This window comes from Hemiscyllium ocellatum, chromosome 32 (assembly GCF_020745735.1).
Source record: "Hemiscyllium ocellatum isolate sHemOce1 chromosome 32, sHemOce1.pat.X.cur, whole genome shotgun sequence".
In the NCBI taxonomy this organism is placed as follows: domain Eukaryota; kingdom Metazoa; phylum Chordata; class Chondrichthyes; order Orectolobiformes; family Hemiscylliidae; genus Hemiscyllium; species Hemiscyllium ocellatum.
In genome coordinates this window covers 20,973,926-20,997,625 of record NC_083432.1, presented here as the reverse complement: position 1 = coordinate 20,997,625, position 23,700 = coordinate 20,973,926, and the positions used below count along the sequence as shown (strand labels likewise).

The 23,700-nt window shown below is 39.7% G+C and overlaps 1 protein-coding gene across 1 annotated transcript in view; it reads right to left on the bottom strand.

Moving 5' to 3' along the window:
* Window positions 1-22,565: 22,565 nt before the first annotated feature.
* adam11 (ADAM metallopeptidase domain 11) overlaps window positions 22,566-23,700 on the bottom strand; it is a 156,007-nt gene continuing 154,872 nt past the window's right edge. The window contains exon 26 of the mRNA XM_060848589.1: window positions 22,566-22,614. Coding sequence (XP_060704572.1) covers window positions 22,566-22,614 — 49 coding nt within the window. The remainder of the gene's footprint in view (window positions 22,615-23,700) is intronic.

The following is a 23,700-nucleotide window of genomic DNA, read 5'->3' as shown; positions in this document are numbered from 1 at the left end:
GAATTATTAATAATTTTCATTTTAATCTATAATGTAAGCATTCATTTGTCAAGTTTGAAGCATCAATGTGTTTTAATAGTGATAACACAGGTATTACTGAGGTACATTTGTTCTAATTATATAGCATAAAAATATTTGAAGACTACACCCAAGGTCAGGAACAATTGAAAGTGGAATGCAGATTTTTCACGTCTGCCTCTTTCTGTTTTACACATGAAATAATCTTATAGCAAAAAATGTTCCTTTATATAAACCAGTGGATGTTAAATTTCCTATTTTATGCCAGCCTTTATTCTGGAATGCAGCATTTTAGGATTGAGACAATAAGTACAAGAAAGAGTCACATCCAATTATAAAACAGAAGTTCAGAGACGACTTGAGTCCAAAAGTTGATCCTATCACTACCGGGCTTCCTTATTTTAAGAGGAATTCTTCAGCATCACAAATGTTGTGGCTTTGGCAAAGAAGAACAAAATTTGATTAGTGAAAACACTAATTCATTACAATGCACTTATACCAGTATTTACATTGCTCAGTATAGATTGCCACTTTTGGTTTTATCGGGTACCTGACTTTTTTCATCAATTTTGTTTTAAGTTTCAAGTCCATCAAGCTTTGTGTGTTTAAACATTAAAACTTAAGAGCCAATAAATATTAATGAAACTGAATAACTTCTGACACCTTTCTGATCAATGAAGGTCTGTAGAAATGTAGAAAATACATTGACCCAAATCCTCTTATCTAGATAGTTGAAGAATTTATGTGAGTTGGGAGATAGACACACACACAATCCCTTGGAAATCCTACCACATGAGCTGAAATTGTCTGGAAAGTGTAAGTTTCCAAAGGACTGATTTCCATTGCCTGGAACCCTCTGTGAAGGTCTCCATTCCGAGTTCAATGTCTCAAATACAAAGCATATGAGCAAGGGGCAGGAGTAGAACATTCAGGCTCTCCGGTGTGCCCCATTGTTTAACATTTGATTTGATTTTAACCTCAAAACCACACTCCTGCCTACTCAGATAATCTTGCATTCCCCTTGTTTAGCAAGAATTTATCTAACTGCCTTAAAAATGTTCAAGAACTATGCTTTCAACACTTTATCAGGAAGAAAGTGTTCTAAAGACACTCAGTCCTCTGTGAGAAAAAGTTTTAATTGGGCAGCCCAATTTTTAAATTGTGACCCTGTGTTCTAGATTCTCTAAGAGGAAGCATCCTGTCCACATCTCTCTTGTGAATGTCCCTGGGATCTTGTATATTTCAATCAAGTCACCCCCCATACTCTGACGTCCAGTGGAGACAAGCCTCACCCATCACAACAATGTGCCCATTCCAGGTTTTAATCTGACAAATCTTCTTGAAATTACTTCTAATGCATGTGCATCCTTCCTCCCCAATGTAGTCTCTTCAGAGCCTTGTGCAATGGAAACATAGCCTTCCTACTTCTGTATTCAGTTCCCCTTGTGATAAATGATAGCACTTACTTTCTCACTTACTTGCTGGAACTGCTTATTGACCTTTTGTGAAACATGCATGAGGACAAATGGATCGCTCTGTTTCTTAGAGCCTTGTACTCTCACTGTTTAGATTATATGTTTTATAATCTTCCTGTCAAAACTCAGTTTCACACTTTCTCCGCATCCATTTACTTTTGCCACTCTGTAACCTCCTTATGCTCTCTGTTTGTTTTCTGACCTATCTTTGTGTCTTTTGGCAACCAGATCTATGGTCCCTTCATTCAAGTCATTTATATAAACAGTTGAGTTCCCAACACCAATCCCTGCAGATACCACTCCCTCCATCCTCCCAACCTGAAAAAGTTTCCTCTATGCATACTCTCTGCGTCTTGTTAGCCAGCAAATGATCACTTTCATGCCAATAGGCTTTCCTCAACCTTATGAACTTTTATGTTTCACAAAAGCCTTTGCTATGACACTTTACTAAATGCCTTCTGGAAGTTTATGTGTAGTATATTCACCAGCTCCTTACATTACGTTGCTTCCCCAAAGAACTCCAACAGATGGATTAAACATTATTTTTTTTCATAAGTCTTGAGTTAGATCTGCAGGACACACCTGGATACTTACCCTGGAAATGTTACACTGATTACCTACATTTATATAGCACCTGCAACTAGCCGACTTAAATCAACTCAGCACCAAAACCGACCCCTCACATCAACACAATAATATTGCCCATCTCTCTATCCCCTCACTCATTCATCTTCTCATGCAATCACTCTTTGAAAGACTTGAGATTTTTAAAAAGTTTCTGAAATATGGCAGCTGCATCTGTGGGGGTGGGGGCGTATGGAAAGGAGGGAGAGAGAGGGAAAATGTCCTTCTCGTTCTTTAGAACTAAAGGAATCAGAGGGCATGGGGAGGAAGCAGGAGCAGGGTAGTGAGCAGGATGATCACATTGAAAGGTGGACCGAGGTTGAATGATCTACTACTATTCTCCACATTTCTTTGTTTGTCTTTGCTTGTATTTGGCAGTCTCCCTTGTGGATATCTGGCAGGTTCCACTTATGTTTCACCTGGGATGAAGGGTCAGCGTGCAGAAATCTTTGCGAGCAGTGTCAATGTGTGCAGCACTGATGCTGAATGGGATTCACTGCAGTACATAAGGAATTCAGTTTTGTTTTCTCTAGTATTAAACTTTGTAATAGTTGGACAAGCCTGAGGAACTAGAAGTGTGATGAATGCCAGTGAGTGCTCCAGACGATAAAACCCAATTCCTTGACAGTCAGCCAAGTATTGTGAAAGGTGAAGGCGGCCAAGACAGCCATAGAGTTGAACCTACTCTACATGGAGCACATGCACTTAGCTATAGAAGACTCCCCATCCCAGTCAGTTTAAGAATAGCTTCTCATAATTTGTAAACTTCCTCCAGCTGTACAATTTGCAGATAACTGAAGTTGCTCACATTGACATGTTCAGCCCCAGTTTCCAATGCCTGCCATTTGTATCCCTGACTATGTGGTCCCAAAGATTTAGAATTTTCTCCCTAAACCTCTCAGGCTCTGTATCCCGCCACCTTCTTTGTGATGTTCCTCAAACCTACCTCTTCAACCAACTTTTTATTACCAGTTCCAATATTTTCTCATGGTTCAGTGGGATACTCCCTACCTTTTATCTTAGCCTGCTTGGCACACTCCTCATTCCTGAAGAATGGCTTATGCTCGAAACGTCGAATCTCCTGCTCCTTGGATGCTGCCTGACCTGTTGTGCTTTTCCAGCAACACATTTTCAGCTATGATGCACTTATGAACACCATGTAACAAGGTACTGTATTGAAGGAGCTACATAAATATATATTGAGCTCTTGAGTTAGTGCAGCATATATTCAAGTTAATTAGGTAAAATAGTGATATGCACCAGCATTATGCTGGTAGGTTTGGTGCTACCAATCTAGATAGAATATTCTAGTTATATATTTGGTGGTGCAAAGTAAAGAAAGATTATCCATATCAATCTTTACTTATCTAAAATGAATTGTGGAGTTGCAAGTGTTTTTCTTCAGCAGAACTTGTTTTCAACCAAAGTTAACTACTGTACTCAGTGGAATATATTTTTAAAATAGGCTTATTTGCAAAACTGACCATTGCTCTAAGATCAGTCTCAATTCAACACTGCACCTCAATTGGCTTAAACTTCCTTACGTAACAAAAGATTGCTATCAATTGCAGTATCACGATGATACAGTTCAGGGTGGCCTGATTAACCCATTTCTTGAATGTTCTCTGCATGCATAGAAGTGGGGAATGATTGTCATTACCTTTGAACTGTGAAATTCCCATCAGAGATTGTTTCTCATTTGCCTAGGCCATGAGTTCTTGCCAACACGCAATCCACATAAACATCCCAGAACAGCTGAGCCAAATCCCAGAAGAGGAATCTGTGCTTGGGTATCTTGGACTCCCTCAGGTATATCAGGAACTTCCATAGGTCGTGTACACTTTCAACTGCATTTATGTGTTGTGTTTCAACGAGAGCAAGGGATGATGCATCAAAGCACTGATTGTCCACTTCACCTTGGGACAGAAAGTCTATCACTTTAGGAGGGGATCCGTGGGTGCAGGCAAATAACAAGACAAGGAAAGCCATTCGGAGGCAATGGTGCTCAATCATACTGAAAATACAATAGCTGAGAGTAAGTTACAATTATAGATAATCTCTGCAAATTTAACATAATAGCGTAGGACTTCATTTTTTTTTCACATTAGCTTTAAATAGTTGCCTCCTGGTCCATTTCATTGAGTTTTACAGTCACAATGCAGAAAGAGACCATTTGGACTTCAAAACAAGGAGACATATTTTTAAGGAGAAAGTTTTAAAAAGGACATGAGGGGCAACTTGTTTTTAACACAGAGTATGTTTCGTGTGTGGAATGAACTGCCAGAGGAAGTGATGGATGCAGATACAGTTACACCATTTAAAAAACATTTGGATAAATACCTGAATAAGAAAGGTTTGGAGGGATATGGGCCCAATGCAGGCAAGTGGGTCTAGTTTAGTTTAGGAACGCGGTTGGTATGGGTTGGTTGAACCGAAGGGTCTGTTTCCATGTTGTATGAACCTGGGGTCATTCTGAAGAAAGCACTAATTAGTGGCATTCCATTGCTTTTGTTATAAAAGAAAACATGATTCTTAATGTTTGGAATTTTATCCAACAACTGATAGTTAACAAAATCCTGCAAATGCAGAATCCTTGCCATTTCCTCAGCTTGGATTGAAAAAAACATTATGAGAGTGGCTTCCCCCTGCAATGTATTATTATAAACCCAGACAGAGAATTCAATAGTGACTGACTGCACGTCCTTATTCAGATAACGCAGAATAAATTATTTAGATAAAAATTTGTGTTGAGAAGTTTGCGTCATGTTAATGATAGCATTTCTGATACGAAATAGAGCAAGCGAGCAGAAAACAATGGAATAGATAAATGCTTTCAGGAAAAGATCTTAATATTTTGACTCTCAATATCACCAAATTTTTAAATAATTTTTTAAAAACGATGAAAAAAGCTCATGGTTTTAAACAGTTCTTTTTTTTTTGAAGACTTCATTTCACTTCTGAACTGCATTATTTACAATGCCACTGCCAGAGATCTGTAGAATAATAGCTGGAAATACAGCAAACTCAAATAATTCCTCTGGTACTTGTATAACAGTCTTAAAGCTACTTATGCCTCAATTCAACAAAAATACTGAAAATATGTCTGTTGAAAATTAAAACATTTCTCAGACTTTAATATGCAGATCTTTCATTAGAATCTTTAAATAGTGAAAATTACCTTACCTTTCAGACAGTCTTTGATTTGTCCTATTCTCTCTCTGTCTGGGTCGCTTAATTTTATACCCTTGCTTTCTACTAAGAGATGCATTTTTATTTTGCGTCACGAGTGCACTTGTGACAGTCACCCACTTGATTGTTATCCTGTGAGTGAAGAACACTGAAAACTTCCATCAAAATGAATCAAAAATGAACAAATCCACTTCAACTACTTTGCTGTACATCCTAATTATAATTAGCTTGGCTCTGCAAACAATTGTTATTGTACCATTTGTCGTTCAACTTCTTTCAATACTTTCCTCAACGAAATACATTTTTAATCATAGCAAAAAAAAACTTACTTGCATTAGTAATCTATTTTCTGATCAAATTGCGAATGATCTAATGCCAGATAATTTTCTTCCGAGTTGCTGAGTGGAACTCCCAGCCTTTTTACTATACAGCCCTGGTTGTGACTGTAATTCCGCATCTTCCTGTTGCAGAAAGTCATGGTCAGAGGGTCTGGATAGGGGCATCTTTGATTTAGATGTTGCTGTGTTTATAGAAATTCTAGTAGGTAACCCATTGTTCATAGGAGAAAGTGAGGTCTGCAGATGCTGGAGATCAGAGCTGAAAACGTGTTGCTGGAAAGGCTCAGCAGGTCAGGCAGCATCCAAGGAACAGGAGATTCGACGTTTCGGGCATAAGCCCTAATATGTGGCTATACGCAAATCTGACATAAGTTTTACTGAAGTCTGCCTCCAAAAGTTTGTTTCCTGGTACTAATGGATCTCTATTTCACTGACAGCTAGTGTGTTATTTATGCCAAGGTTAATAATGTTACCAATGTGCCACAATAATGTGGTTGATCTCACTTTGCAGCCTTGTTAGACATATCTGAGATTGAGCATTTAATTCAAACGAGACTAATGCTGTATACGGAGGGATTTGGAGGAGCTGCTCATCGGTGAGAAGGCAATCTTAAAGGTTACCTGCTGACATGGATGAAACAATCCCATAGTGTTTGTTGAAGAATAAACATTCCTTCATGTGTTGGTGAACATTTCTCTCCCAAACAATACTTAAAATATATTATCTAGTAATTCATTTTGATTGTGTAAACTTAAACTTGCTTGACAGCACCAAGCTGTTAAGCTGCAAAGGTTGTTTTTATAAGAGGTTAAGCCTTTGAAGGAAAGGTTTCATTCCTGGGTCTTGTCAGCTAATGGCAGAGATATGAAAAAAATGGTCACCCACATTTCTAATGTTTAGTTCGAGGGGGCAGGCTAGATTGGCAGTTGAACTCAGTGCTTCAGCAATGTGGAGAAAATGGAAAAATAGACATGGAAACATAAAAACAACCATTCTGCACACCACCTCACATCCCCAAACATTCCCCATCCAAGCTTTTCTGCATCTATCAACTCCCACAGCTCTTTATGAATCCTGTATCAGGTGATGCCCAGTTGTCTTTCCCTGAACCTTTTTATCTCACGTATTCCCGTGACCAGCATCATCATCGTGACCCTTTATAGTCCCAATTCCAATCACACCCCTCAACCACTACTAACATTTCATCTGCTTTTCTTTTTACTGCGTGGACCTCTGAAGTCCATGTGTAACAATGACTTCCAAAAGTGGAAGTCATGCATTGGCACATGGATTGACGTACAAAATTTCCAAATGGTACATTACAGACAACATTGTCCTTCTCTCTCCACACAAATCCACTTAGAATCTATTATGGTCAAACTTTGGGAACCACACTATCAATGGCTTGACTATTGGAAAAAAAAACTCATTAGTAACAAAGACTCAACAATGTTAAATTATTACAACTCATTCACTCTGAAAACAAATATTTCATTAAACTAGTTTCCCATAAGTGTGTAATCCCTTACGTAAACAAACCTTTCCAGTCAGTAAGGAGTTGAGTTCTCCAACATATAGTTCACTTATTGTTTCCAACTGAGAGAATGATAGTTTGGGATATCAGTCACGCAGCACAAACCTTATAATAGTGTCTGGGAACATGCATTCTGACACACCTATCACTTTAACATCGCACATTTTCTTAGTCAATTCCTTCGCAGTTTGACAGTTCCAATTTTCTCCACAGTTACCAGTCCCAAAGGGCACTTGACTCGCTCCACTGTCTTCCATTTGGAAGATCCATGACCTCCACATGTAAAGGATACTTTATACAGAATCTCCTAGATCCTACCACCAAGGTGTCCTGGGACCACATCCACAGGAACATCAGCTCTGCAGTGGTACCGTCACTATCTGAAAGAAATAGACTGGTATAATCTCCGCACTATGGATTCCAGACACCAAGGACCTCATTGCAGGTGGCTAGCTGCCTCTGGGAGTTGTATTTATAAGGATTAAGTAATTGAAGGAAACCTTTTTATAAGGAATTAAATAGTTGAGGATTGTTCCTTGTTCAGGAGTTATTGTCCGGCCTAATTGCCCAGGAGAAGATGGTAACAAACTGCTTTCTTGAACCTCTGAGGACCCTTGGGTTACTCGAATTCTGTTCTGAAGTAAATAATATTTTCAAAGGCGTTAGTGTATAGAAGTAGAGAGATTTTGCTATAACTGTACAAAGCACCATCACACCACAACTGGAATACTATGAACAGTTTTGGGCCCTTATCTAAGGAAAGGTATACTGGCATCTAAGGCAGTCCATAGAAAGTTCGCTCAGCCAATACCAAGTATGGAGAGACTGTCATATGACTAGAATAGTGATTTATTGTTACTTGTATTTATGAAAATACAGTGAGATGTGTGTAAGTCGCCACAATTTGGTGCCATTTTAATTACAGAAATTATTAGAAAATGATCGAGACACAGTTAATCTTTAGTCTCCTCCATGGTTCCTGGGTTTCTAGAGCGTCTTTGGGACACCACTACCGAAGCTGCCCAAGGCAAGGATTTCCTGACCAAACTTACCACGCTGATACCGCCAAAACCAGCACCAGAGCTGCTACATTGCCACTATGGCACGAGAGACATACTGGATCCACCAAGTCGCAGATACTGAAGCTGTCGTTTAAGGCCTTACCACTTCAGTTGCCGCCTGAAGCTGCCAAAGCCACGAGGAATGTACCGGAATCACCAGGCTGCCACTGCTATAGCCACCACTGAAAGTGTTGCACCACAGCCAGGAGGAACAGAACAGACCCACCGACCCTCAGTGAAGCTGCAGCCACTTTGGCCGTGAGGAACGGACATTCTTATCTATCACACTGCCAAAGCCACAGCTGGCCCTTGGAACTGCCTTCCTCCACCACAGCCACCAAAAGAAAAACAGTACTTTGACACAAAAGAGAAATAATGAAACAAAATTGAGAAGAAAATGGAGAATGAAACTGGTTAGTTGAGCGGGAGTGGGAGCGTATAGGCACACAGCCAGAACACCACCTACTCTGTTACTGCCACCAGCATAAGGAGCTGTTGAATAAATTGGGCCTGTAATTGCTGAACTGTAGAATAATGAAATACAACCTTTCTGAATCATACAAGATTCTTAAGAGACTTGACAGGACAGATGTAGAAAGGTCGATTCCCCTTGGAGAGACTAGGGCGTAATCTCCGAATGAAAGGTCACATGTTTAAGTCCGAGATGAGGAGGAATTTCTTCCTTCGAAACGTTGTGAATCTGTGGACGTCTTTTATGCAGAAAACTGTTGCAGCTGGGGCATTCAGTAATATTCAAGGTGGAGATAGGCAAATTTTTTACTACAGAGGGAATCAAGGATTTCTGGGAAAAGGCAGGAAAATGGAGTTGAGGATTATCGGATCAGGCATGATCTTATTGAATGGCAGACTGTGGAAAGATGGTCAACTTTTGGTCCCACATCTTATGGTCTAGTGTTCAGTAGAAAGTGAAATAACCTGAAGCTGGCATGTGGAATGCTTGAAAGATTTGTGACTGTCTTTATTGAATGATTTGGCATTGCTGGTGTTGGACTGGGGTGTACAAAGTTAAAAATCACACAACACCAGGTTATAGTCCAACAGGTTTAATTGGAAGCACTAGCTTTCGCAATGCTGCTCCTTCATCAGGTGGTTGTGAAGGAGCAGTGCTCCGAAAGCTAGTGCTTCCAAATAAACCTGTTGGACTATAACTTGGTGTTGTGTGATTTTTAAACTTTATTGAGTGAGATGTTTGAGGCGATTGGTTCTTAATGGTTTGTTAATCAACCAAAAAACAAGAACATTCCCAATGGCTTTTGCTTCATCTAACTGCAGCTATTCATCATCCCCAAAGGAACACTACTTCACAAGGCTTTCATCACCAATTTGTATAGTTTGTAAAAAACAGTAGACATGCTTTGTTCTTCTTTGTGGAAAGAACAATAGCAAAAAAACCTCAAACCTGTTGCATATAAGTCTTATGTTATGTGCCTACTCTAAGGTACTTAAGTTTGTGAAAATTAAAACTTAACAAACAAGTAACAAAAGCCTAGTCATTATAATTGAACATTAAAAATCAAAGCTATATAATAGTCATAATTATTAATATCCATAGCTATACGAGATGCCTAATGGTGCATTTTTGTAGAGACTACTGCCTCAATTGTATTTGCATCAATATTGTATTAGAAGTGGAAGAGGTATGAACCCGAAATTAAAGCCCGATCCGCCACTCAAACCTGAATGTTACATGCACTTTCAACGTGAGGAACCAGACAAAACCGCAATGTGCAGCAGATTCTGTTTATTTGTACTGGGTTCAAATGCACTTATGCCGACGACCAGAAGCATTGTAAAAACATAGCATTAAAAAGACAGATCAACTAATTTAGGAGAGTTGTTCGCCTTCTTCCAGGGAGCAAGCTCTCCATTATAAGCCCCTATAGATACAAAGAATCATTGTTTTAATGAGCAGCAAATCCTGAACCACATCGTCACAAAGAAGCCATTTATTTTTACAAATGGTCAGTAAGGTTTGTGCCTATTTACACAATACCACTGCAAATACAGTTCTGAAATATACACAATATACAAGTTCATACTTATGTCAATTTATATACATTTTTATATACAATTTACACAAGCAAGCTGTGCAATTAATAGAATTACTGTAAAAGAATCAACTGTTTAAAAGCTAGCACGTCCTACCAATTTATGCAATCACAGTCCAGCATTGAGTGACCTCTGCAGTAGAATAGCGACTTTACATAGATCTAGGTCATCAAGATGCTTTTCACAATTAAATCATGTCTCCAATAGTTGACACATTTCTACAGAACAGTGACATGTTGGTTCAGTCATGAGGTTCCCGATCCCTGAGGGAACTTTACTTCTCTCAAAGCTCAATAAAGATGGAATATTTATTCCATTCATATTTGCTCACCAACACACCCTTTCCAATCACCTCTTCTGCTCTAAAGTTCTCAAATTTACCCTTACCACTCATGTCAACACTTTCTTTCTAACATTTGTTTTGTTGGTATCTCTCCAGTTCTGCTTCTACCCAGATCACAGTCAAGACAACAACCTGGTTAAAGTCATGAATAAAGTCCTCTAAAATTCACTAGCAATAACATGTTAACATAACATGTTAACCTCTATTAGGTAGACCTGCTCCTAGATGCACAAATAGAGCTGTCACATCTCCAGTAATTTCTTCCATTCATTGTAACATCACCACCAAAGTTTTCTGATCAACCCCATTCGCTTTTTCTCATCCCTATATTCTGCTCCTTAGTGTCACTGAATTGGAAGTAAGGCAAGGACCCACAGTCCACAAAGGACCAGAGGAATCTTTCTCCAGTTGAGGAAGACAATTGGCTGTGTAATAGCTTCAGGGTAACCACACCATTTATGGAGCAAGGGGACAAGACAGGCCTCCCTGAACTACTCCAGCGAGTTCAGGGATGGAGCCCGCCCTGTTGGCTTTAGTCATCCCCCAATGAAGCTAACTAACCTCCATGACCTGAAGATTGCACTTCATTTTCTGTACGTAAATGGGTAACATCTACCTCCAAATCCCCCCACCACCATTCTATTATCATGGATGGATCACAACTTCCTTCAGTTAAATCATGGGAAGTCTCAGCCACTGTTTTAGGCACTCACCACTATCTCAATTCTCTGTTCAATTCTCATTCAACATTAAATCCAGTACTGTTCCATTCCCCAAACCATATATTTTCATATTTGGAATGTTGCCTGCCCCTGACTCTACTCCAGTTCTCTACCAGAGAAGCCTTTAGCTGTCTGTCAACTCCAGTTTCATTAATGTGTTCATTCTTCACAGATTTCAACTAGACCCAAATGCAGCTGTACAAAGCTTCATTTGTCTATCCCTTTCATCATAACAGAACAGCACTGCCTTCCTGTTGTCTGGAGAATTAAGTTTGAAATGCTGCATGTCAGAAATCACATCTTTGCGACCCTGGATGTAATTTTTGTCTGCTGCTCCTCTCTGTGCATTCACTGCTTCACGCTACATGGATTCTGTTGTCTGGACCATTTCATCACCCTGAGACCTTTGCATTCTTTAAAAACCTCCTTTCCATCAAGCCGCCTCAAAAGTTTTACAAGTTCTACCAACCTGATCCCTGACTCAACATTCTGTTCTTTGGGCCTTGGAATGTTTCCATGTTAAACGTGCTACATAACTGCAAATTGTCATAAAATTTACAGTATTTTAAACAAGTTGAGTTCTTCCTTAAATAATAACCGATTACACAGTGTAATACTACTTTATCCATTTATAACACATATACTGTGAAGAAATTGTTTTGAATGACTGTCTGAAAAGTAACAAAAGATTTCTGACTAAAACAACTAAATCACTAGTAAAACTGAAATGATCATTTACTTTGATGTGACAAATCTTAGAATATTTTTGTGATAATATGAGTTTAGAAACTTGTGAGGAGCTTTCAGTTGTGTTGGAGGAGCTTACTAAAAAAAAGCATTACATTCTGTGTTTGAAAGCTCACATGGACATACAATTCTAAGTGATTGTTTTTTCCTAATGGTTTTCCTCTTTATAGATTTGCATGCATATGATAATGTATCATGAAACTGAGGAAAAAGAAAACACACAGGTCACTGCCCTTTAGATTAGATTCTCTACAGTGTGGAAACAGGCCCTTCGGCCCAACAAGTCCACACCGCCCCTCTGAAGAGTAACCCACCTAAACCCATTCCCCTACTCTATATTTACCCCTGACTCATGCACCTAACACTATTGGCAATTTAGCATGGCCAATTTACCTGACCTGCACATCTTTGGATTATGGGAGGAAACCCACGCAGACATGGGGAGAATGTGCAAACTCCACACAGACAGGCGGGAATCGAACCCAGGTCCCTGGTGTTGTGAGGCAGCAGTGCTAACCACTGAGCCCACCGTGTCACACCCCATTTTAGCCACATGTGGATCTTAATTCTCCCATATCCTGCTGTATTTAAGATCACCTTTGACAGCATCACAGCTTCTTCTAAAAGAACTAAACTGATACTGACATAGCACGTATTCACACAAACACAGTTTCAAGCCCAAGAGAAAAATTAACGTCTTGTAACTAGGTGCGTGGAGAATAATCAGCATTAAAGAATGAAGGAGTAGTCTGTAGGATTTAAAGTAAATAACTTTAACATCACACAAATTCCTTAAAGTTTGTATCTGATCTTGAACTAGGAAGGATGAGCATGACTGAACACAAGCTGATTACAGAATTTGAACAGAACCTCACTCCTATCTTAGTGTTGATGTGAGGACTTTAGTTCCCTCTAACCGGAAGTCACTGGTGTTATTTAAAATAATCCTTGAGGAAGCAGCATGGATAAGATAGGAAGAATATGTTTCCTGGCTCAAGACATCAAATAAATGATTAGCAACAATACAATGAACTGTATGAGCTACCAGAATAGACTTCACTGCATAATGCAAGAAAAATCATGTCTGAGAAACCAAATCAAAGCATCAAATTCCCCCTGAGACAGTGTTTGTTCTCTGTGTACAGCAGTTCAGGCAATCCTACGTGGAAGTGAGACAAATGAGGTGAACAAAATTAATTCTTAGATTTTGCTGTAACTTTTAAGACTATGAGTAATTTCCATAAATAATGTTCAGAAAGAATAACAGATGTTAGATGCAACATGGCAACAACAGGTACATATAAGTACTTCCTCTAGTTAAAGGACTCCAATAGACCAGTGTGTACATGCTCGGTGTATTAATTATGAATTTACTTAGATTAGTTACATTAACGGATGCATTACAATGTGAAGCTTTGTATGATAACCTTTAAAACAGTACAAATTCAGTTCAGTAACATTCTGTTGTCTTAATTACATTCAATATTTGTTTTTACAAGTTTTGTAGAAACAATCTCTTGCTATTTCCAGTAATAATTATAGATGCTAATTATCAATTTATGTTGCATGCAAAGCAAGATGCGGAGTTGTAGATGATTAGGACACTAACCAAAAGAAGCATTCCAGTATCATTTAGGACACAAATAAAACTCAGGACTTTGGTGCGATATTGGGGGACTGATATCTGGAATTGTTTCCTGTGCTCATAACAGAAACTCTGATAAGTCTAGCTAACTGCTTTTATTTCAAAATCTTTCAAGAAATATTCTTCCAAAAGGATAACAATATGCAACAAAGTGAAAATCGAGAGCTGTAGAAGAATTAAAAACCAGAAGGCATGGATTTAAAATAATTAGCAAAAGAAGCAATGGTGAAATGAAGCTGCAGTCTTGATGTAAGGCCTGGTATGTATTTACATCAGGACGGTGTAATATCCACGTTCTCTGGTCCGGCATGTGCTGGATGGCAACTTTGCTGTATCTTTAATGGAGGGCAAGGCAATTTGGAAGCACATTTCAAGGCTTTGGGTGAAGATCGGGGTCAGTTGTTGTGTGACAATATGTACCAAAGTAGTAAACTCCTAGAGGACTGTGGGCCCTTTAGAAGCCACTCAAGACACAAGTACATTTTGAAACAGGAAATGAGCGGAAAACTGGAAAACCTTTACCGAACAGAGAAAAACTGGAAATATGCTCACGGGGACAATATTATGGTGGATTGAGTTAAATGGAGATTACAGATATGGGTACTCTGTCCTGGCAGCACAAGGAAAATCTTTGAGCGTAGGGGAAATACCAGTAGAGGATGATTGTTCTATTAGAGTGGGCAATAGAGGAGTTAGAAATAGAAGCATTTAATGTCTTGCAGGAGTGAGCTGAAGACCAACTGGACAACCATGCAGAGGAGGATGGCTAGGGCATTAATCTGGACCAAGAAGCTGTTGTTGCTTAGAACAATCAAAGACTCTTGAATTCGGAGTCTCTTGGAGAGGTTAGATGCCTGAGTAGTGCAGAACTTGTCACAAGGAATGTAGAGCTATTTATCATCACCTCCCTTGTATGAGAGAGTGGGAGGAGAAGACTGGCCCAAGGCTGGAGAAACAGGAAAATCAAGCTGCCTTTGGACATCCTGAGTATAAACCATAGATGTCCTCAATTGAGTCAGATAGAAACATTTGTATCTGAGCACTGTAGTTGGGAAAGAAGGATTCAAGGAGTGTCTCTCAAACTCCACACATTACAGCCAGTCAATAACACACAAAGGTGGTACTTAAGCTGTGTGAATTAGTTGACGTGACGGAACTCACCCTATTGAGAATTCATAACCAGATAAGATGTAACCAGCTCCATTCCATCTCCAACAGGTGAGATAATTCACTGAACTTTCTCAGTCCTGTATCAGTAAGTCCCAGCTTACACCCATGGCTGCAGTTGTAGAGACCCATGGCCATAAGTCTTTGCTGCACAAGTATCCAAGGTGTGGATAAATTATGTATTAGCTGTCAAGATCTTCATGTCCTTGTTCAAAAAATATCCCCTGCCTATCTTTCTAATTCTTACCTCAAAATTCCTGGATTGTGATCTACATTTATATCCTGCAGCTCTTGTTCTACACTGTCTTTATTAGGTAGCATCCTCATGATACAGCATGGGTTATACTTGGGCTGCTCTCGAAAAATGTTTTATACTTTCAATCTTCAGATTGCGAACAATCTTTCTCTCCATTTGACAGGCTACTATTTTCTCTGCTGGATAAGAGGTTTCTCAGATTTGAGAAAATACCACATCTGACGTGGTGACAGGTACAACTGTGGGACTTGCCTTTTTGGAGTGGACTGCTCGTAGAAGATTTCCCTGACTCCACGCCATCTGCCTGAAGAAAGATAATTCTCAACTTCATGTTTAGAAAAATAATAAATTCCAATTGTCATTCAGAATTTCCTTCTCCCTTGCTCCACCCTCCTGAGTGGGAAGGTGAAGAGCCAGGAATGTTCACTTGGATGGCCATGAGTTGTGTTGAGAATTTAGACTGAATAGCATGAAATACAGATAATCATATATCTGTATACAGTGTAGGATTTTTATGGGTATAAACCAAAATTATATAGAAGTGCTGCAGTAAATCTTGAGCTTACTCACTCTATATTTGCAACTTTTAATAAGTAGTTTGAGTTTGCAAAGTCCAGAAAGAAAAACCCTTTTTAATTAAATGCAATCATCAGTTGTAATCATTGTGCACTTCATGTGATAATTCTCCAGTGGAAGACTACAGAGGAAAAACACACCAAGATAATATAATGACATGGACAGTAATATTGGCAGTGTTAGTTTAGAAACTGGGAGAAGCCATTTTGAGAAAGGCTACTTTCATGGAGTTAATGGTAGTTCTTCACTTAAACAAATGCTACTTTTTACGCAAGTTGTTGGTCCCAGCTCAACCTTAGAGTTTTTTTAACCATAATAAGATACATTTCTGATAGTTAACTTGAGCTAACATAACAAGGTTTGATAGTATCAACTGTTCTAAGAATCGAGGTAGCTTCATTTCTGAACCTTCATCATATAACAAACATTCCATGTCCCCTGTTTAAATCTGAAGATTAGATTGTTTAAATTTAATACTAAGCAACTAATTAAACAGCTATTTTAAATGATTTGGTGAGTGTAGTGGGGGTGGGTGACCCACTTTGCCCAAGTCTTGGGAGGAACACTGTAGACTCAGACTTGCTGGGTCGCCGCCATCTTGGATCCCCCTCCCCTGTTTAAATCTGAAGTTGTCAATTTATTTGTGTCCCATATTTTAAGCCAGCTTTGTATTTTACTTAATTTAAACTAATCTTTACAATTTAACTTCAAATTCTTGATCTGTAAAATTAAGGATACTTGTTACAAACATGCAATTTTCTTAGTTCAGGTTAAACTCTAAGAAGCAGTCATAGTTCACAAAAGCCAATTTTTATGTAAGTTTCCCTCTTCTCATGATTTTCTTTCGAAGAAAAATATCATCTCGGCTTAACATTGCTTTGTACAAATCATCCAGATATGTCACTGCTCCCTGATCCTTCAGCTGTCACAATTTCTGCTGGTGTATTCCTGCCCAATGTACCTAACTTCGGAAACTGAGTAGCCAGGATTTATTGCTGGATTAGTATGGGAGTGCTAAGGCTCACCACATCGAGTCACCATTTGTAAGTTTCTCTCTCCCTCTTTTAGACCTTCTGCAAGTGAAAGAACGAGCAGGCAACTCACTAAATATCTTCATGACAAAATCCAGCTTTCTTCAATAACTCATAAGTTTCTTCCACCACTGAAGTTAGAAAGGTGGCAAAAATATGTTGCCCCCATGAATTATTTCAGAGCCAAATTTAGAACATTGGGAACTACTTGCAAGTTTAAATACATCTTTACATTAGTTTGCACATATCTCATGTTGCTTACATTAGTAGATGAGGATTCATTTGAGCTAAGAATAACACTCCAACATAAGAAAATTCAAACAGGGCTATCAGCAAATGTGAAATACAAGGACAAAAAGGTAGGTTTGCAGGCCAGATCCTTAGAGCTTTGACATCAGGACAGCAGTAAAGCAGTGACGTTCAGGACAATTTGTGCTCTCGTGCTCTCTCACAATATAGTGATTATTTGAGTGAATCTACAGGGTCACATAGATTCTGTGGCAAGACCTAGAATGTTGTTTTTTAAACCCAAAACTGGCATGCTTTACAGTATAGCCACCTACCTCACCCAAAGCCTGAAACTACTATTTTTACTCTCATGGGCTGGAGCATGCACCAAAGCTCTTAACAGAGTAAAGACACAGCATAGATTTCAGTATGTTTCAGAAGTGTTTTCTTCAGCTTTTCATTGGAGCATCGGTTCAACTTTCCTTTCTTTTTCCAGGCCCTGAAGTTTACCTATAAGTGTATTCCACAGCAACAAGACAGAGAAGGTCTGGTTCCTTGAGCATCGGAAGACATTGGTTTTATTGGAGTAAAGAGAGTATCGTATACAGATGAAAGGCTTTTTATGCTCCTCCAGATCTGCAACAAACAAGTTAGAAGTTACATTGCTACCTTACAGGTAACAGGTGGAAGAAGAATAGAAAATGGAGAAGTCGATTTCTTTTAGTGAAATACTGAGAGTTACTGCCACTTCAAAATACAAATGATTGGAAGCTGTTTTGCTGAATGCCAGGATCCTTAAGGGGCTTGACAGGGTAAATACTAAGGTTAAGTTTCCACTCATGGGACAGTCCTGGACCAGAGAGCACAGCCTCAGAATAAAGGGGTGCCAATTTAAGACTAGGATGAGGAAGAATGTCTTCACTTGTGGGCTTGAGTGTCTTTGGAACTACTTACCACAGAGAATGGTGGGGGCAGAATGCTCACATACATTTAAGGCTGAGATAGATGGTTTCTTGATTAGTAGGGGAATCAAGGGTTACAGAGAAAGTGTAGGAAAGTGAATGTGAGGAATGTCGGATCAGCCATGAGCCTACTAAATTGCAGATTGAATTAACTGAATGGCCTACTCCTGTTCCTATTTCTTAAGGCTTTATGATTGTGGAGAAATGCAACTTCAGTCTGGAGATCTGATTGATAAAATCATTTGAAAACTAAAGTGAGTTGTAGCTAACAGAATAACCAAAAGGCATGAATAGGTTGATAAAATGTAACATTAAACAGTTAATATTTGAGAATTACACAATGTCTCGTGTTTGGAAGAACATAGCTACAGCTTGAAATCTCCCCATGAAGACAACAAGAAGCTTCTTTGTTGGAGCTGAAAGGTTGACTTTTATTTTTCAAAACAAGAACACTATAAAGGTGGCTCACTAAAACCTGAGCTGGACGCTGGATTTTGAACACTGTTCTTTAATCTGTAAAGCTTTCAGGGTTTTTTGAGTGGTTTCTAAATGTTCTATTTATATTGTGCAAACTAAGGTTCAAAGAACTATCTTTCACGGCTTCAATAGTTGCACAGCATCACAAAGGCTCTGTGTTGATGTGGATTTTCTATATAATTGGGGTCATAAAGTTCAATATTTCTTTCAAGAGTTCAGCTGGAGGAAGCATATCAACCAGTCAGTACTAAAACACACACAGATGTTCTTTGAACTGCAAGACGATTGAAGTTACAAATGGCTCAGCACTTCAGCTTACAAATTAATTGCGAGGAACAAATTAGAAACAACCTCAAGCAAATATGAAAACCTAATCTGAACCTCCGCAGAACATAATATTAATTAATGCATAGCCTATGTAACAATGATTAGTTTAGTTGAAAATCAGACCTCAAGATCATAGAACATAGAAAAATACAGCGCAGTACAGGCCCTTTGGCCCTCGATGTTGCGCCGATCCAAGCCCACCTAACCTACACTAGCCCACCATCCTCCATATGCCTATCCAATGCCCGTTTAAATGCCCATAAAGAGGGAGAGTCCACCACTGCTACTGGCAGGGCATTCCATGAACTCACGTCTCGCTGAGTAAAGAATCTACCCCTAACATCTGTCCTATACCTACCACCCCTTAATTTAAAGCTATGCCCCCTCGTAATAGCTGACTCCATATGTGGAAAAAGGTTCTCATGGTCAACCCTATCTAAACCCCTAATCATTTTGTACACCTCTATCAAGTCACCTCTAAACCATCTTTTCTCCAATGAAAACAGCCCCAAGTGCCTCAGCCTTTCCTCATTTGATCTTCCTAACATACCAGGCAACATCCTGGTAAACCTCCTCTGCACCCATTCCAGTGCCTCCACATCCTTCCTATAGTATGGCGACCAAAATTGCACACAATACTCCAGATGCGGCTGCACCAGAGTCTTATACAACTACAACATGACCTCAGGACTCCGGAACTCAATTCCTTTTTTTTTAAGATTAGACTTACAGTGTGGAAACAGGCCCTTCGGCCCAATAAGTCCACACTGACCTGCCGAAGCGCAACCCACCCGTACCCCTACATTTACCCCTACCTAACACTACGAGCAATTCAGCATGGCCAATTCACCTGACCTGCACATCTTTGGACTGTGGGAGGAAACCGGAGCACCCGGAGGAAACCCACACAGACACGGGGAGAACGTGCAAACTCCATACAGTCAGTCGCCTGAGACGGGATTTGAACCGGGGTCTCAGGCGCTGTGAGGCAGCAGTGCTAACCACTGTGCCACCGTGCCGCCCAGTTTCCTCTACCAATAAAAGCCAGTACGCCATATGCCTTCTTCACAGCACTATTTACCTGGGTGGCAACTTTCAGAGATTTGTGTACATGGACACCAAGATCCCTCTGCTCATCCACACTACCAAGTATCCAACCATTAGCCAGGAACTCCATTTGCCCACCTTTCTGTCCAGCTCTGCAGCTTATATAAATCCCGCTGTGACCTGCCACATCCTTCCTCACTGTCAACAACTCCACCGGACTTTCGTATCATCCGCAAACTTGCTCACCCAACCTTCTAGCCCCTCCTCCAGGTCATTTATAAAAATGACAAACAGCAATGGTCCCAAAACAGATCCTCCCTTGCGGAACACCGCTAGTAACTGCACTCCAAGATGAACCTTTACCATCAACTGCTACCCTCCGTCTTCTTCCAGCCAGCCAATTCCTAATCCAAACCTCCAACTCACCCTCAATGTCATACCTCTGTATTTTTTGCAGTAGCCTACCACGAGGAACCTTATCAAACACCTTACTAAAATCCATATACACATCTACTGCTTTACCCTCGTCCACCTCCTTAGTCACCTTCTCAAAGAATTCAATAAGGTTTGTGAGGCACGAACTGCCCTTCACAAAACCATGCTGACTATCCTTGATCACATTATTCCTATCCAGATGTTCATAAATCCTATCCCTTACAATTCTCTCTAAGACTTTGCCCACAACAGAAGTGAGACTCACCGGCCTACAGTTACTAGGGTTATCCCTACTCCCCTTCTTGAACAAGGGAACCACATTTGCTATCCTCCAGTCTTCTGGCACTATTCCGGTAGACAACGAGGACATAATAATCAAGGCCAATGGCTCTGAAATCTCCTCCCTTGCTTCCCACAGAATCCTAGGATAAATGCCATCAGGCCCAGGGGACTTATCTATTTTCACCCTTTCCAGAACTTCCAACACCTCTTCCCTACATACCTCAAAGCCATCCATTCTAATTAATTGTGACTCAATATTCACATCGGCAACAATGTCCTGTTCCTGAGTGAATACTGACGAAAAGTATTCATTCAGTGTCTCCCCAATCTCTTCAGCCTCCACACGCAACTTCCCACTACTATCCTTGACTGGACCTATTCCTACCCTAGTCATTCTTTTATTCCTGACATACCTATAGAAAGCCTTTGAGTTTTCCCTAATCCTACCAACTAAGGACTTTTCATGTCCCCTCCTTGCTGCTCTTAGCTCTCTCTTCAGATCCTTCCTGGCTACCTTATAACTCTCAATCGCCCCAATTGAACCTTCACGCCTCATCTTTACATAGGCCACCCTCTTCCCTTTAACAAGGGATTCCAATTCCTTATTAAACCACGGCTCCCTCACAAGACCCTTTCCTCCCTGCCTGACTGGTACATACTTATCAAGGACACTCAATAGTTGCTCCTTGAACAAGCTTCACATATCGATTGTGCTCTTCCCTTGAAGCCTACTTTTCCAAACCACGCATCCTAAGTCATGCCTCACTGCATCATAATTTCCCTGCCCCCAGCTATAACTCTTGCCCTGCAGTGCACACTTATCCCTCTCCATCACTAGAGTAAAAGTCACCGAATTGTGGTCACTGTCCCCAAAGTGCTCACCTACCTCCAATTCTAACACCTGGCCTGGTTCATTACCCAGAACCAAATCCAGTATGGCCTCACTTCTTGTTGGCCTGTCTACATGTTGTGTCAGGAAACCCTCCTGCACACATTGGACAAACACCAACCCATCTAATGTACTCGAGCTATAGCTTTCCCAGTCAATATCTGAAAAGTTAAAGTCCCCCATAACAACCACCCTATTACTTTCACTCTTCTCATGAATCATCCTCGCAATCCTTTCTTCTACGTCTGTTTTTACTGTTTTGCAATGATCCTGCTGCCGCCCTTTCCTATCCCAAAACTAACATCAACCATTCACCCACCCCTCATCCCTGACTCATTCCTCCACGACCCCTCCCCCCAATCTCAAAAGTAACAAAATTATTTTGGTTGTCAGCCGAAATTATTAGTTTTATGTTTGAAGCAGAACATTGAGTGTTATCAATCTAAATGACCAGGGACTGAAGAAGAAGCATCAAGGCTGAGTCTATCCTTTGCTGATTTCATACAGTCGCCATGGCAACCCTCCAGCATAATCCTGGCATCTCCAGAGAAGGAAAATCATAACAATATTTAAGATAAGTGTTTTTGTTTGAACACTTTCATTTCAGTAGTCATACATGTACTGGGGACGAGGAGAAAATAGGTCGTTTGGCCAGGGTCATAGGAGACCGGTCAACTGACTAAACCTCGACAGAAATGAGAAGCCATCATTCTGTTGCACCTGCCAGCAGGGGTTAGGGAATGGCCAGAAGTGGGAGCTCTGGTTATTGTCCTCCTTTAGCGGTGCTATTGATATCAGGAACACTTTGACCTGGCTGACCCCAGCTTAGTTATCACAGGTCAGCGGTCAAAATAAGGATCAGTCTGCTCTGTATGTATCAGTCACACACCAATGTCGCATACTAATCTAATTAACTCAAGTGGCAGTCTCATTTTCACCCTTTTTTTAAGTGGTTATTCAATTTTACACTGGCTTATTATGTGATTTGACCTGTTTATTAACTTTGAACATACAAATCTTTAATGATCAAGTAATTGCTTCACAATTGTAAATTGTATATCCGGAAACAATGAAACAAGGCTGGTTTATAATAATAAAGTGGTGTGAATTAATGCAGGCAGTTAAATTGCTTGCTGTTGTGTGGCATCATACCTTCCTCTGCGAATGTTCCTTTCCGTGGTGCAAAGAAAAAAAGAGACACGTTTAGTTTTCAACACTTACTAGAAAATCATTAATAGTTAGTAATCAATTAGGACTTGATTGACATAATACACCAAAATGTTGAACACCCTTGAATAAATATCACATATCAGCTGTCAGAACTAAGCACTTGGGTTGGTTTAATGGCCAATGAGTTCTTCTTAAAGTGATTCCAAGTTCATTTCAGGGATATTTACTGTTCACTGTAACTGGGCACATAATTGGTGCAAAGCAGTCACCCACAACACTGTGTAACAAAATGTCTCTTCCATCCTGTTCTGCCCTAATTGAAATGTCACTGCTCAGTTCAAGATGATTGAGAAAGTTATAAAAGATATTTGTTGCTGTGCATCTCTCAAGAAGAATGCATTCTACTGATTGAATTTGAAAAAAAAACAACATACAGACCTTCTGGAAAAAGAACAGGTTTGCTCATTTGAGCATAGATAAAACAAGTCTGAATGTTAAATGATGTTTTAAAAAAACATTAACTGTAGAAACTATCTTTAAATTAAATATCTCAAATGGAAGAGTTCAAATATAGCACAATTGCTTTCAACAAGTATATGAATAAGCTTTAGATTTCCAAGCGAGATATTTCAGTCTAATGTCACACAAAAATACACGATATACTTTAATGTTCAAATTTGTAGAGTCCTGTATATTGAATTAAGGCTCAGTTTTCCAAATACATTTGGCTGTTATGCAAATCAAGACCAAAATACAAGCAGGGTGGAGACATGCACAGTGTAATGGAAGCACAACATGCATGTTTAATATTACTATCTTCATTGATTCCACCTGGATCAGCTATTGCTGTTTCACAATTGTGGTATTTTTAAACACCACAACACCTCATGCACTCTAGAGTTTTAAGAAGCATAACTGCTAAGCAATTGCTTGAAAATGTGCTTCCCTTATAACTCGAGAAGAATTAGTGAAGATAGGAATCACGGCTATAAAATTCCAGCAAGGTGCTAAGTCAGTTAAAAATTACAAAGGAGGCAAGAAAGGCCACATATCACAGATAAGAAAACACACTGAGGGTTTCACCTC